Source organism: Anopheles bellator, chromosome 1 (assembly GCF_943735745.2).
Source record: "Anopheles bellator chromosome 1, idAnoBellAS_SP24_06.2, whole genome shotgun sequence".
Lineage (NCBI taxonomy): Eukaryota > Metazoa > Arthropoda > Insecta > Diptera > Culicidae > Anopheles > Anopheles bellator.
Genome location: NC_071285.1, coordinates 41466932 through 41484160, shown reverse-complemented (window position 1 = coordinate 41484160; position 17229 = coordinate 41466932). Strand labels below are relative to the sequence as shown.

The window sequence follows — 17229 nt, the reverse complement described above, 5'->3', positions numbered from 1 at the left end:
CCTGGGTGCGGTGCTCAATGTTTCGCATATTTCCCCGTGCCGCATACAGTGCGCAGGGACGCACCTCTAGTCCCAAAATGGGGTGCTGAGAGGGTGACTCAAAGCAAAGGCAGGCCATTGGTGTGAACTTGGTGTGCCTTATCTGAGTGCGCTTTTACGGACCACGCGGACAACGTGCCCTGGGGCTAGGGGCGTGATAATGTGACAATTCCGCACAGAGAGCCCGTCACTCAGCACAGGGTGGACCAAGCCGAAACCAAAAATCCAAAATAGCACGAAAATTAATACCTTAAGCATCAATTTGACCGAAACACAATGATGATGATGGCGCTAATCCAGGAATTGAACAAAGGCAGAGCGCGGCAGAGTGTAAACCCTTTTTGGGCGGGGGATTGGAATTGTCGGTCTCCTCTGCTCTACTAGCCCCCCTTTCTTAATGTTTACCATCACCGGTGGCTATCCTGGCGAGAGGACCGCTAGCCAACGCACCGTTTAGGTAAATATTTATGAAATCTAAATGTTTACTACCGACCTCTCTCTCGCTCTCTCTCTGTTACACTCTCCTCTGGACTGCAACATAAAAACGAACCGCAACGGGACAAACATACGCACATACAGCCGGGGTCCATCCGGAGAGCAGTCGTGGGGTGGAGCGCACTCGCCAGGAGATTCGTGGAAGAGCCGCAGGAGCCGAGCGGTATCAGTCACCATAAGTCTGGTTAGCAGTAGGGCCGGCGCTGGACCGGGGAGCCGTGTGCTGAGGGATGAGGTCCTCCATTTCCTGGCACTTCGCGGCCACCAGAACGGCGCGCGAAAGGTTAGTTTGTTTACAGCGTATCCACTTTATCTCACAAAGTGTTGACATGTGTACGTCGAGCGTCCATCAACTCGGTTCATCGAATAGCGAACTCTGTCTCAGGGCGGGTTCAGTCGAGAAGGTCCTTCTACACAAAATGCTCGCCGTGAAGAGGATTCGTCGCCGTGCTGGGGCTTCCCCGTAGGGGACTGAAGGGCACTTTTTGACAAATAAAATGTTATCAAAATTTCTTGGGACACAGTTGACGTGCTGCGATGGTGCCAGCCAGCGAACGGTCCCACTTCGCGCACATCTTAATTCGTCTGACTCGGGTCCACGGTCCGCCACCTCTCCGTGGTCTGGTTTCCTTTCTCAAAACGAAGGCGCGTAACACTCTACGTGACTAATTAAAAAGCGGACGACCCCCAGGGTGGCACAGGCACACATAGTAGTGGAGAGCTGGCGGTGGTTTGGTTGTAACATTTTTTAGGTTAAATTTCGCTTGTCACAAACATTGCGTCACCACGCAACACGCCGGTTTCGGTGGTTCGGTGGCTTCATCAATCATACAAAGTGCCCACAAATCGTTAGATGGAAAACGAGGAAAATGGCACTTGAACGAGTGCCGGACCCAGCAACGTCACCATCCGCGGGGCCAAGGACTGAGCAATAATGGGTGTGGTTTTCAAAAAAAAAATCGTTATGTCCTGGTGCGTGGCGGTCCCTGAACTCGTTGGCACACGCTGTCCGCCTATGTCTGGCAACGGACCTAACATTAAAATTCCCCCAAAAACGAAATGACAGTGTTTCTGGCTGGCGCGACCTCTGATAAAGCACGGGACGATTGGGACTTAATTTTGGTCCCACTCTCCGATTCCATCTTTCAACAAGTGTAATCAATTTTGTCAACATTCGCGTATTACGGCCTGCCGCGCAGGGTGGTAGCATTTGGACTTTGGACGAATGGCCCGTGCCAAGCAGCTTGGAAGCGAAAATGTCCCAAAATGAGATGTGAGAGTGTGAGCGCGTCCGTCGAAGGACATTATGCGCTAGACCACCACCACCAGTTGGTTTGTTGGAACCGTGCCCAGAAGTAGCAACAGTGACCTACCAGAGCATGTCCGAGCAAAAGGTCACACACACCGAGCACGGATGCGGACTCTCTATGGGATTATGAACTTGAGGTAAGTGTCCACATCATAGGCCGCGGTGTTGTCGCAAAGGCAATTCGCACTCGGAACCGTCTCGCTCATTAATGGCAGTCAATGAGCGGGGAACTTTATTAACATGAACCACCGGAGGAGGCTGAAGGTTAAAACAGTCGTTGGACATCACCTGGATGGCAAGGGGTTTCCCACCTAGTGTGCCAATAATTAGTCGACTCGCGATAATCAGTAACATTTGCAACAGGATTCCGGCGTTGCATAAGCGCTCCGAGAATCGTGTCGCACCGTGTCGTTTATCTCTATATCTTTTTGCGCTAGGCAACGGTGTTGTGGGATTCTCTGTTGGTGCCGATGCCATGGCCTGGCGACGATGCAAATAACATGAATTAAATAAAACCTAATCTCCCCACACAGCGCAGTACATCCCGCCGTGCAGCCAGTGAGATAAAAAACAAATACAACCCCGAGTCTTTCCGGACGCAACGCAACATCCGGAATTCACCGGATCCGGTGTAGAAACCGAGGCCGTGTCGCCGGTTCTTGTCGATTGAATAAATCATTTGATTCCTTCTCATCGTAGCGCTTAAAAATCGGTTGTTTTCCACATACAGACACAGAGACACACACGCGGAGCACGTCACCCAGCGGGTTGAGTTTCGTGTTGGCTTTTCCACCCAGCGTAATGGCGCCCCGACACGGTGGGAAAATAAATCTTACCTGACGCACACGTTGCCGGCACAGATTTTATCTTTATACTGATAAAGCAGCGCCAGCTTTACTGCGGCACCGCACCACATTATAACCACGGATAACAGCGCGAACCGCCAAAACACGGCCACACGGGAACCGGTTTTGATCACCTCCCACCGATGGCAAAAAGGTGCCGGATAACACAAGGGGTTTCTTTTTTTTTTGCTTGACGTTGGTTTCTATCAGTTTGTATCCAAAATATTAATTGTAACACGAACACAAGACAGAGAGAGAGAGCGAGAGAGAGTGTCACACTGTCCTGTTGCCGTAACCTCGAAACGCAAACATCAATGGCGCAGCGCACGAAGCTTCATCGGTCGCGGCCTCGGTCGAGAACTCCGGTTTTGGTCACGGCGATGGAAGCATCGTCCTCCTATCGTTCGTTTGTTTACTCAGCGTTGTGGAATCACAGACAGTCACTGTGGATTAGATTGCACTAACTGACGGCTCTTCTGAAGGATGTGGTCCTCAACAACAAAAAACGGCGGCCAATCGTTCTGAACGTAGCGCCCCGGGTTTGCTGCCGTCCCGTACCGTAGCTGATCCTCAACTGGCGCGCGCTGACAACGTCCGCGGTTCTCAGACACTGGCGTCTGAGGAGCGTCAAAAACCGGGTCTCCGTCGTCGTGGGAGGAAACACACCATCACACGGCGCTGTTCACTTGTTTCTTAGCACACGCAAGCGTGTGACTAATGCCGCACAAAAAACAGGAGGGAGGTGGCGAACCGCATCTTGTTAGCGCTCGCGGCTGCACACGACGGAACGGAGTAAACAAGCCCGCCCGGCCGGTACCGGGTGTTTCATTCGATCCGTGCACAAAATCTGGCCAAAAAACGGGCCGCTTTTTGGGTGGTGTCGGATTCCGGGCCCTCGGACGGCGATATCGGCGATTCGGCGAAAGGAACCGCACTCGGGACACGGACATGAAGGACGTTCCGGAAAACAACAACATGGTTTTTATGAAGCAAGAACTTTTAAGATCAAACAACACACAGAAAAATGAAAGAAACATCCGGGCCACTGAACGGGCGATAGAATTGCAGGATCAAGAAGTCAAGTAAAGAGAGATATAGGGAGACCAACATAAGGAACAACCGATGCCCGTGGTGTGTTGTGTGCAAATTTGGATGTCTTCACGACAAGTTCAACAAGTTCAATAATTTTGAGTGCTCAGTCCATTCCATTCGATTTTTGTCTACTCTAAAACAAGGGATAGCAAAAAATTTGTATCAAATTTGGAGTAAAAACGGAACCAACCACGCGGACGCATTTGAAATGTTGTCTGTGGCTTATGCTGAAGCTATTATGGCCCAAAGTGACGTTTATGGGTGGCCCAAAATGTTCTCAGCATATGAAAGGACGACGCTACGCTACGATTGAGCAGATAAAGTCGGCATCGACGAAGGAGCTGAACAAGATAAAAAAAAATGATTTTTGAAGTGCTTCAAGGATTGGAAAAAACGCTGCGACAAGTGTATCATATCTGAAGGGGATAAAATAGATATTCGTAATTAAATCAATATAAAAAAACAAAAACCGGGAAAATTTTGAAACAGAAGTCGTACACAGGTACGACATCACAGACTAACAGCGTTCAGCGATCATTGGGATCAGGGATCGTCTTAAGAAAAGATCTAATAAAAAAACAATGATTTTGATTCAAAGATTTAGAATTAAATTTAATCACTAATTAATTTAATTATTTCACGTTGTTAGCAATGAAGATTCTCGAAAAAGGTAAAAATAACGTTTATTATCAGCTTCGTACTGGGGGCAATGAATTCGCTCCACGAACCACCCTGTAGGGCTCCCCGTTTCGAAAGGACAGATTAGATCTTATTGCGGCAGAGTGGACGGCACTCATCAGACACACAAACACTCGGGGGTCGAGGAGTGAAAAATTAATGTGAGATTTTTCGCACTTGGATCTTGTCCCCTGCCAACTGCCATCAGAAGATTGCGCGAGTCTCCGAGCGATTTAATTGCATCCGCGTTCCGTGCTGTACAGTACACGCTGCTGCTACTGTCCACGATCTGATTAGGCAGCGGAGGATCAGCGTGTTTTGGTTGACGAACTTGTCGCCCAAGGGCGCGCCGTCCGATCCGCGCAATCCGCAAACGGACGTTTGAGATTGATCTCGCCTGATTCGCCTGATTAATACCCGAATGTCGCGCGAGTTCATTCGATGCGTTAATTAACGTTAAAACCAGTGTGCTCGAGTGTTGCAGTGAGTCCTTGAAGGGTGATCAGATTCCGAGGAAAATTCCTAGCCAATGTGCCGTGTGTCATCCGCCCAGCCACCATCTCTCGCGGATGACTATTTTCCAGCACCATTCAAAGTAACACCAGCCGGTAACAACGTTGCTCGGAAAGCGGCTGGATTGAATTACATCTTAATTAATTAGTTTACTTGCGGGGAACGCGTATCTTGTTCTCAGAAGGCAGGCACATGTATGCGCACACGGGGGCGCGCCCGATCACCGTCACGGCGTGTAATGGAAACGCATCGGAAACTCGCGCCAATTAGCATCGCGAACGCACAACACAACGTCGTCGTCGTCCTCATCGTCATCGTCGGGGCATCAGCGAGACCCACAACAATGCACTCACCCGCCCACCGCGGCACGTGCGTCATACGCCGTGGTAGTGTTTTGGCCGCACAATTTATGTTCCACGTTGTTCCCCCGGACGCCGGGCGGACCCCAAAGGTTACGGGTGGTACGGTGGGAGGCCTTCGTCCTGCTGAATGGACCGAGCTATTATTAGGACACCTTGAGCCAATCTCGTCGAAGACGATGCACCGACGACGACGACGGCGGACGACGTCGCGGCCAACGTGTGTAAATGGTTTTCCGTGAGAATTTCGATCGCGGAGCGGGAGGATCCCTCTTTTTGTGGTGGTAGCGAACGAAGAGGGGCCATCATGTTGAAGCTTGTCGCATGTAATATTTAGCGGGATAAAGAAAACATCAAATGCAGGTGCACTTGTTCGAGAGCTCCCGGCCCGAAAGGCTGATCGCACTCAGCCATGGTCGTACGATGAAGTGGTAGAAAATGACTGATTTATTGGAGTGGCGGGATTAAAGTGTCCGCCAGCAGGTATTTATAGAAGAACCGAGAATATGAAGCCGAGAACCGATCTTGCCGAGAATATCAGAAACAGTACTGCATTAGCTGCAAAGAACTGTACCTGACACGACGATGCCTGAGCATTTCAAATCGTCCTTATGATTATGTACTCCGAACTCAATCAATGACAAATTATTAATTCAAATAAAAGAGATGAAAATGATATGGTTTTTGGACCAAGCACAACAATCCACTATAGACCACGTTCATTACTATTATTTTTATATCTTTAATATAAATATCTTTCAAGACATGTTGGTTAGCTTGACTAGACTAGATGCTCTCCAGAAACCATAAGAAATATTTTCTCACAAAAACCATTACTGAACAATAAATATAAAACCAATATGAATCAATAAATACTATGTTCTCCCAAGAGCAATCCGTTTGCTTTTTTTAGTAACGGAACGTTTTAGCAACGGAACGGGGTTTAACAATGTCCACAGAAATTTGCCTTTTTAATGCCATACAGTATTAATTTTTGATTAAAAATTGGTTTTAGGTGTCAGGCATGATAGTTTTCAAACCATGTAGCGCTCCCTGTGCTGTTCCAATGTTGGGAGTACAACGAGACGATAAAACGTCGCTGGGTAGGCAACTGGTCAACGTGAGCATAATACGGCACGCCAGGCGCCTCGGGTCTCTGCGTATTTATTAATTCAAATTATCGTTTTTCCTACGCCCACAGAGACCGTGTGGCCCCGGCCCAGGACCGTACGGTGTAGTAAAGTGGTGAATTAACAAAATTATAATGGCCACTTTCTATCCCCCATTAAGCGACGACCGAGAACAGCGAGAGTAAAGCCGATTTTTCCTCGGGCGCTCCGACAACAGACCTTTCCGAAAACCGAGCATTCGAGGCAACCCCCTACGCTAGCGCTGGTTCCTTTCTCGTTCAAAAGGTTAAACGTGAGGATCCGGTCACTCCGGTCACTCCGGTCACTCCGGGCAGCTTTACATTTCGGTTTGCGGTTGTTCAGCGCCATGATGCGGCGTTGGCTCATCGTTGTTTGTTTTCCGTTGCCCATCGGCCCGCACCGTAAATCTCACGGGGCAGACCGGGCGTGTTGGTGAAAATTTTATTACATTCTATCACATAAGAAACACCTCTTCTGGCTGGGGAACGCCTACGGGGTTCTCGGTACGAAACCGGCTCACATTCCGTCAATATTGCCCACGCAAGGGTCAGTTTTCGGTCGGATCATCATAATCCGCATCGCTAGCCATTATTACGGCGCACAGGGGGCAACACGGTGGACGTTAACGCAATTTGGGATGGGAAAAATAAAATTACTCTCGTTCGAGAGGGATCCAGCGACCAACCACCGCAACAGGCCTGTTCCGGACAACTCCTTCCGGGCAGCAGTAGGTTGGGTGCCCCTCAGAGATATTAGCACCCAAAAGCTCGTAGTAGTAATCGGCTCACTTGGCCACAAATACACACTGTGAGCAGGGGCTGAACGAGAAACTCCTTGGCATACGCCTGCCGTTCTTGGCCGTCGCTGCGACACCTTCCACCGGAAGTCAGCATCTCGAGTTTTATGACACACCCCGGTCGGTCGGCCAGTTTAGCAAACGATCGTCACCGAGAAGCACTTACGGAAAGGATTTTGTCACGTGACAGGGTGCGAAGTGGAATCTTCTACCGTCGAGGGGTAGCTGTCGACAGCCACTTCTCCGACGGATCCTGCCCGTCCCGGTGCCGAGACCGAGAAGTGCCATAAATAAGGACATCGGCGCAATTGTGACTATCGGACCGCACACACACCCGTTCGGTCCTTTACCTGCGAGAGCCTTCCATCGGACCAGGCGACTGTTTGACTGACACGTGGAACCCGGCCGGAGCAGCGCCACTGGAGCTGGACATGGACCGCACGTACATCAATATTCTGATGGCGTTTCTAGCACGGCACGCTGGGGAGGCTTAAACCTGGCACCCTCCCCCTCGGGGTGGGAGGGGTTTGACGAGCATGAAGTATTCATACGGTGGGCCCTCTGCCTGACACGTGTGGCACACGCCGCCCATCTTCGACGACGCGGAGGACGATAATAAAATTATCCATGAGCACCGAGAGACATATTTTGATAGCCGCCGGGTGAGTGTGGTGTTGTAACGTCCGGCCGGTGACGGGGACGGACCGACGGACCGGTCGATCGGAGTGAGTGCTATGGGCCGTGCTTTTAGTGCCGATGTTTACGGACGGCGAGGCGAGTGAAATAATATGACAGGGCCCGCACCGTGGAACTTATGTTACTGCCATCGCGGTGAACAGTGTCGACGGATAAACAACGTCCTGGGCCGGGGATTTTTGAAAACAATATCAATCGCAAAGTCGGTCGTTAATTTCTACTACAAAATACAAACCAAACGGGCCCCCTTCGAAGTGGCATGTTTTGTGATGTAAACACATCTTCGCTTGTCGAGGGATTCAGTTTGATCCTAACTCAACTGGGCTACAAAATGCATACATTGTACCGGGTGTGGACCGGATCACACTCACGATCGTTGGGCATCGGTCGCCGTCACTAACCGGGGGTCGTGTTTTGTCAGCCAACCTTTGGCTGGCACCGCACATTCCGCTCTATCAATCGATTCCACATCCGGTGGCGAAGGCGCCCAATTTGACATTTTTTTTTTCTCCTCGTGACGGTCACTATGGAGAGCGCATGGCGCCAGCGAACCCATCAGAAGCCACCTCCCGAGACCGAGAGCCGCGGTTGTGGCAGGGTTAGCCAGTAAAAAGTCAATATTTATCAACCGGATATATGGTGTGCAGAGGAACAATCGAGGCACTTGTGTTCGATTCCGATCCCATTTCGGATTCGGAATGAAGTTTTACGTTTCTCCACTCTCCGGGAATGGTGCTGGCGGGCGGACAAAAACCGCCATCCAGCACTCCACACAGAGCCCATCCTTCCCACTGGAACCACCAGATTCAGATTATGGAAGCCAAACTTACCCGCTGAAGCCTTTCCGCTTGTTGACAGGCGATGTGTGTTGGTTCGGTAGGATGCAGTCGTTTTCCTGGGGGACTTCTGTGAACGAGAAAGCGGAACCGGAAAAAGGCATGTAGTTGGCATTGAACCAGGGTGGGAGGGAGCAAACAGCGGCCGAAGGGTAACGTTTTTGGTGTAATCAATGCTTGGGGAGTCGATTCCAGAACAAAATATTGGGAAAAGTTTTTCCAATCGACAGACAGACGATTGGCACTTTCGGCTTGGTGTGAATTGGTTTTCGATACTGGACGAAGCAATTTTGGTTCGAGGTTTTAGTCAATTTCTGTCTGTTACATATAGGCGCCGTATAATCATTCCGATTTGGAGCGACTTGATCGGCTCGCTAGGTTCGAGTTACGAATCCATTTGGAAAAAAGAGTTGTCTCGCATCAAAAATGGTTCGATTTCGTCGCCGATGGTCACCAATTTCTGGTCAATGAAATTGTTTCCAGAGTCACGCTCCATGGATGGCACCCTAAAGTCGAGACCGTTTGAAAATGTAGTTGTATTTAAATGATTCTTAACTGTCAGATGGTTGATGGCTATCTCCTGACAGCTGGAGTGCCGATCCTTATGTAGCAGCAATAAAGTTACATTCATTTCAGTTACAACTCTTAACGTTGGCCGACGGAGAGGAAGGTGCGCCTGAGACATCCGTGACAAGTTTGGTGGAGATGAGCGTATGAGCTAGAGCAAGCATTTTTGTGTGGTATAAACAAAGTCAACAACAAACAAACTAAAACGAAGCAAAAATCAAGAATAAGGATAATGCTGATCACTTTTTTATGATTCTGAGGCTTCAATCCGCAAGGAATTCGTCGTTCCTGAAGGTGAGAAGGTTAACGGGGAATACTATGTAGCAGTACTTCTAAACGATTATGGTTAAGAATTTCCCGAGTACGACCTGAATAGGCAGAAAAAGTTGAATTTGAGTCATTGACCACCCTTCCGTATTCGCCTGATCTGCATCGAGCCATGTATGATCTGATTCGCCCATGTATCGAGCAACTACCGAGCAAACCTAATATTGTGCAATAAGCAGCGGTCAATGTGAGATACTGACAGGAATGAGTAACACATTCGGGATGCGTGGCCAATGCCAGCGCCACTTGTGGCCTTCCATTCGATACGAATCGAAACTCCAAACACTCCAAAACTCCACCACCCCAAGGAGAGAATTTATTTTTAACGGCAAAAAGCAGGGAAATCGTCATCGTGGATTCGCGGATTCAGTGGCCGTCGTCCACCGATGCAGCCGCCGTCGCCGCCCCACTAGCAATTGTTGTTGGATAGGAAAACATAGAAAATGAAAATAAATAAAGACGATCGCCAATCCAACCCAACAATGCACAAGAGTCCTCGCGGTCACTGTTGCTCCATTCGCGCGGTTCCCTCGTTTGAAATCAAATGCAATTTATCATCCGCCCCATTCACCGCGGTTTGTTGTTGCGAACCGGCCACGGACACTCCGAAGGGATCAGCGGCAGCAGTCGGGGGGAGGTGTGGGAGCATGATTGCACTTTTGCGCCGGTCGCCCATTCGGCGTAAAAAGTGGCCTTCGTCGTGGCGCAAAGTGTAATAAGAACGGCCGCTTGTCCGTGTGGCGTCGCACACTTGCCGGGGGTTAAGATTTAATTTAGAGTGACTATTTTCGGATCGCATCACAGGGCGGGACGTATTATCATACGGACCCCGCTACTGCGCCACTTCCGTTCGGTCAACAGTGTGTGCCCGGAATCTGTCAACATTCATTGTCGCGCGCGGTGCGCGCTTCTGTTAATTGAATTGCGCGGCTGGAAAATCCACTGGGAACCACCACCACCGGGAATCCAAGTCCAAGCAGGGCGAACGAAGATTTACTTTTCCCATTTGCGTCGTTCTACGGTGGGAAAATTAAGTTTTTTTATTAACGATCGAGCGAAAAGTGGGTGGATTGTATTGTGGTTCTCTTAAAGCATTCCTGTTTTTTTCGGGTGGACCAAGGACCACCGTCACACACGTCGTCATACGCCGATTAATCGGAACATGGTTGTTTTTAAATGCTTCACAGAACGCCGCGGCCCGCCGCAGAAAAGTTCTCCACTTTCGAGAGCTGCTTCTCCACTTGAGCGAGGTCGGCCCCGTGGAGGAAGTTGAGCATGGTTGGTTCGCGCGAACCGTTCAGGCGAGTTAATTAGTATTAAACACAACTGACCTACTTAACGAGCGGAGGACGTGCCCGAGAAGGCCGGGGGTGGAGCACACACAGGAGATCAATATCGGGAGCCGGGGCGTTGTGCCGGGACCGAACGGCACCGGGCAGCAGTTTCTGCGACGTCCGTGCGGACGATGATAATCACAGCACTCTCGGCGATGGGGCGAGCATAATCGGCCGGATAAGCCATCACAAGGTCGACTCTGGGCGGAGAGTACCGAGGTCCTCGTCGTCGTCGTCGACTACCATCAAAAGCAAAACGGGCGAGATGTTAGCACATCAAACTGTGGGCTAACTATCTCCTGGGGGAGGCTTGTAAGCAGTCTCATCGAGGGCCCCGACGAAACTGTATCATTGTCCCGCTTCGCTTGCTGTATCGCGGCTTATCGCAGCAGCCTTGCCGGAGCGAAGGATTCTAGTGCCGCGACGGCATCATAACACGCCCGGCGTGACGTGACGCGGCGCTAACGTGAATTTATTTTTGGACTCTATTGGATCGGTTTCCACTTGTTTTTGTCCATGTTACATGCGCCTCCTCTCTACCGACACCGGTCTCGGGTGGCCTCGGCGCGCCCATTTATGGTATGCGAAATGTCATCCAAATTGATGATTTATTATAGCCTGGGGCCAAACAGTGTCGCAAATAAAATACATAAAATTTTCAAACCATTCTGGGTCTGGGGAAATCAGGGGACCTCGTCGGGGGACGTTGTGGCAAGGAGGACACCGTTCTACGGGGAAAGTATGTTTTACAAACAACTACTTCCAGCTCCGGTGTGAAGTCACTATGTTCTGAAGCGCGATTCGCGAGTTAATTTTGACAATTTTCCTATTACCTATTAAACCAGGAACACCAATTTTGAAATTCAAACATGAGATCAAACCAAAAAAAATGAATCAACTGCTGTTTTAACATGGAACATTTGAATTTCTTTTCACGACCAAGCGACTACCATAATTTGGTTAGGTTTGATCTTTTTAGTCGCGGGAAGCACGCAAATGGAGCTCTTTATTTTTATTACTAGAACGGATCGAGCCGTATTAGGCATTTTAAAGTTTTGAACTCAACTTGCTGCACGGTCAGCGTTTGAAACTGACGCCTTTCACTCAGAAACCGATTATTCGAAGCATTGAGACGAATGATCTATGGATAAGCTACAATTCAGAATCATTCAGAATCAAGCAAGATAAATATTACAGCTCTCGATTACTGTAAAAAGATCGTATATTAGTTTGCGGGAAAAGAAATTCATTATCATCTCGCTAGATGGTTGTAGTGATCGATATCTGGTAAAGTATCGATCAAACAATTTCAAATTTATGTACGTTGTAAAGGTGGCGAAGGCTGTTGACGGTCGATCGATCGAGAAGGTGGATGTTAGGCTGCCACACCAATTTACATTAAAAACAACATGAAACATCGCATTTCCATCTGCGAGCCTTGGCCAAACGGAATGAAATCGACCCAGTTCTCAAACGGTGGGTGACTGCGGAAGAGAATTGAGTCATATGCGACAATATTGTACAAAAACGATCGTGGTCAAAGCGTGATGAAGCAGCTCAAACGGTGGCTAAACCAGGACTCACCGCTAGGTGGCTAAACACTAAGTTCAGATCTATAACGTCAACAACTGCACCGTTCGAAACTAGCCATTGACTAGAAATGACCAGCATTGGCCAAGAGAAGAGGTGTTGTGCTTCATCAGGACAACTAAATGTTGCACACGTCTTTAGTGACTCGCCAGAAACTCCGGTAGCTTGGTTGGAAAGTTTTAATGCATCTACCGCATAGTCCAGACCATACACCAAGCGATTATCACATTTTTCGTGCATTGTAAAACTTTCTGAGTGATAGAAGGTTGGAATCAAGGAAAGAATGTGAAAATGGATTGCTAGAGCTTTTCGCCAATAAGGTCCAATACTTCTGTGAGAGAGTTAATAAGTGGCAATCAAAAAGCTCGTGTTTCTTCCTTTAAAATGCTCTGCATAATGTCAAAGTGAAATCATTTTGGATTACAATTTCAACTCTATTCGTTTCATACATCGATAAAAGTGATAAATAGTGATAAAGTGATAAATAATTATCAAATTGCACTATGTACCAGTTCACGGCCATCAGTTCATCATTTCCTGCACTTCAATAAGAAGCAATTTTCGAGAAATGATTAATTCTGGACCAAGTTCTACAGAAAGCCAAAGTTCACGCTCTGTGACAAAGTGGTTGGCAACGTGTGCAGCTGCACCGCTAATCTCGGCGCCGCGTACATTCGCGGTACTGCGTCATGCGTCAGCACGAAACATGAATCGAAGTCGATTGTCATCTCGGGAGGCGCCTGCATCTGCCCCTCGATCCTCCCCTACCACCCACCCGCACGTGGCCGTGGCGCAATGGTGGGAACGCAGTCAGTGGACATGTCGCGATACGCATTAGAGCACCATTCGTACGGCTCTAGCGGACCCCTTGGTTTCGAGCATCGTTTTCGAGGGCCGCGCCACTGTTATTTGTGGTCCGTTTTAGTTTTTTTTTTTTTTTCATCCAACGGATTTGCATCGAAGTAGGGGGGTCGACCAGATAAACATGCCGCCGGGTGGCCAACCGAAAACGGCATGGAGGAACGGCTAGATTACACTAGGCTTCCGGCCTTGGAGTGTGTGGCGCACCGCGCGCCGCGTTTGAAGGCAGCAGCGGTCCCTCTGGCGGCGTCATAAATTAATTTGCGCTTCTCGCGCGGCGCCAAAGCCAAAGAGCAAATGTCGTTAATGAGCACCGCCCGCTGGCGGGGAGAGATCTTTCGCAAAGTTTGTGATTTGCTTATTTAACTTAACTTTTTTTTTTTGGTTTGTATATAATAGCAAACCTTACGCGAGGTGGGTCAAGAGCGTCATAGGCCAATTTATGGTGCTGCTTTGGAATGATAAGAAGAAAAAAACTGGCATTCAAATAACGGGGACATCGCCGAGCACGCGATTGTCGGACGCTAAGCCGCCAAGATGAACGGAATTTAAATCTGTTAAGGATAGCCGACGAGACACTTAGTGGAGCCGATCGGGGAGTCAACCCAATTCCTTTGTGCTCGTAGACCCGTTTTTCCTTGACGTACGGTAATATGCCAATTGTTGCGCCGTAAACGCTTTAATTCTCGCGAAGGGCATCGCATGTGCGCAGGCCAACCCCGCGCGAACTACTCGCTCCATTAATCAGCGCAATTTTTAATCAATTGGCCACAACAATAAAACTCCCCAATGGGAGGAATCCGAAAGAACGTTGGCCACACAATAACTAATCAACGCCATCGACGGCACCAAACCGACCGCCGCTACTCGGAAAACGTAATTCAATTAGGGCAAGTCTCGGATAACCTCTGATCTGCAGGACGGTCAGCGACTCGCACACGAAAGTTTATGTTTGTTAGGCGGCCGCCACCCGAAAACACAAAAAATCACACCCAACGTTCGGATCGGATGCTGACCACACCACGCAGGATCATCCATCTTTCTGCACGAGAAACACAATCGGCGAAGGCAACCGAGCTCAGTCAGCCACGGGGTGCCCACGGTAGAAAGTGTTGACCGCAAAAACGTTACCAAACGTCACGAAACGCCCGGTTTGGTTGCCTGCACGGGAAGTCAACGGACACGGCGGTGTGCTGTCGGGGAGGGACCACGCACGAACCGTCAAATCGAGAAATCGAATCAATATCCGGTCGATCCGGTTCCGTACGCCTCCGTCCCGGGGGCTCGTGGGAAAACGGCCAATGGTGGGGGTTTGATTGCAGTTCGAATCGATGACGTCCGGCGCCCTCGGGGGTCGCTGGAATTGCGCGTGTGTTGGCCATAATGAAATTGTGGCGTCGACGTGGTTAAACATTAAACCATCGAGACCAATTAATCGCCTCCCACTGCCGCAGGACACCGGTGCCCACGAGGGAGGAGTCACGGCGGAGTCCGGGAAGCCTACGTACCTCCGAGGGTGTCCTGATCGCGCTGTTGCTTGCTGCTCAGCTTGCTGTGCGATGACGGGAGCGGCTTCAGGACCACGACCGGGACCAACCCTTCCTGGCTGTCGGACGCGTTGACCGAGAGCCGGACGAGGCAGAACTCGGGGGCACCGGAGCAGCTCATGTCGACGATCTCCACCTGTTGGCCCTTGCTGACACTCAGCTCCGACGTGCCGGGGGCCGCCGTATGGTCCGCTATGACCCACGTCATCTCCGCCAAACCGCCCTGGAAGTGGAACGCGAAGCAAGAAAATAATGTTAGACAAATCGAAAGCCTCCTCGGGTCTTCTCGGCTAGGGAGCCGGCGACGCAAATTACTTCCGAATAATCGATAGCCCTTCGGTCGTGTTGGGGGGCCAGTAACGCCGGACCTCCGAAGTACGCCCCACGGGGGCTAAATTATGCGAATACTCAAGTAGCAGAGTGTGGTGGCGCGGGTCTTGACCAACGGTACCGCGGACAGAAGCCTTTAACGAGTGTGGTCCACGAATCGATTGTGGATCGATAAGCGTCGCACACGTAATTTGTAGCGACAAATTGGGAATCATTACGGGGGCTGGTAGTCTGGGCTGGACAAGAACGGGAAGAAGTGTCGTCATCGGACCCACGCTAGCGGGGGGTTGCCAATGCAAGGAACTCCGACTCAAGGAGATTATCATATTTGTGATTAGTGACTATCGATGCCAAGCCACAGACACACTGAGATTTTTGTTTAAGTTAATTGAAGGTGATATTAAGGTACCAGGTGCACAGACCAGAGGCCTACTCAAATCAATAATTCCACCCAGTCACAGCTAGTACTATCGCGAAAGGATGGTACTAGCAACAGTAAATTGACGAATGCGCCTAAGTTCACAGTGGGGCGATACGAAAAGTGTCCTTAAGGATTCGAATTTTTAAATTCATCAGCCATCCGGCAACGTAACTAGATCATAAAATTTTAAATCCCGCAATAAGGAGCCCAAAAGAACATGCCAAAAAAACAGATAAGAAAAACAGTCCCCTAGAAAAGATGCAAAGGCAAAACGACAATTACGTAAACAAAACGATCGAAGCAAGAATTAAGCTTATTTACTACGATGCATCCCTAAACAAGGATCAGTCCCAACTATGATAAAGGACTCGCATAAAGGATTCGACTATGATAAAGAAACGAAAAATAAACTGAACGTGGTTGAGACGAAAGTTGACGTGTAAAGATCATTTTATTTCTAGATTCCCCACAGTCCGCTTGGAGCAACGTTGACTCCAGGGAAATTTTAAACGCCCTGTTCGATTAATTTCCAATCCAAGATGGGGTTCAGAATGCATCTCAAAATTCTTATTTTATTTCTTCGGTAACAGAAAGTAACATGAAAAAAAGATTTTTCAACATTCTTTGCAATTTTTACTTACTTATTTAAATTTTATACTTAATGAGTCGCTCACAATATATCACTTTAGCTTCTGTCGGACCCTCGTAGTGTGTGGTCATGGTGTGTCAATGGCACCCCAACGCAAACGAATAAGCGAACTCCAACCCGGCCCGCCAATCAATATCCGAAAAATGTCAATAAAAGGATGATGAACCACGGCGCGTCCGTCCGTTCGGCCATGAGCGAGTCCCTGTCCCTTACTATGCAAAACGAAACGTTTCCTCGTTTTTTATCCTGCAAACCGGGCCATCGGTGAATCGCCACCATCAAAAACGGGTTTCGTGGGGTTTATTTTTGAAGATTAAATTGATATTCATACCCATTATTGCTATGCTATGCCAGAGCGAAACCGAGAGCTTCATCAAACTAATTGGATAAAATGATGAATTGCTTGTTGGCATTGGCGAATGGGGCGCAAAGCACACAGGTACGACGCGAGGGCGAGGATTTTTAAATTTTTAATCAAACAACATTAATGCTGCCGCACACGGCGTGGTACGATGCAGTGTTGTTGAGGCACTGCCCACGGAACAAATGGCATCGATCCAATCCGTACAAAAAAAAGGTCTTAACGTCAATATTAGCTGCATGCCGCTGACGAGCATTTGATCGGGTTAAACTGTATAAATTGTGTGAAGAAGACTCAACAAAAAGTATTTACTCAACATTAACAAATAACACACATACACATGATGGAACGCTCTCGGCACATTCGAAAGAGGTCCAAAAGAGGTTGAATCGATACGAGGCATTGGTCCGCGCATCATCACGAGCGCCCACCG

The 17229-nt window shown here is 49.0% G+C and overlaps 1 protein-coding gene across 1 annotated transcript in view; it reads right to left on the bottom strand.

Moving 5' to 3' along the window:
• The window catches only part of LOC131216523 (triple functional domain protein), a 49629-nt gene that overhangs the window by 7068 nt on the left and 25332 nt on the right, over positions 1–17229 (bottom strand). The window contains exons 6-7 of the mRNA XM_058211032.1: positions 14997–15258; positions 8804–8879 (exon numbers count right to left, since the gene is read on the bottom strand). Of these exons, the coding sequence (XP_058067015.1) occupies positions 8804–8879; positions 14997–15258 (338 nt within the window). The remainder of the gene's footprint in view (positions 1–8803; positions 8880–14996; positions 15259–17229) is intronic.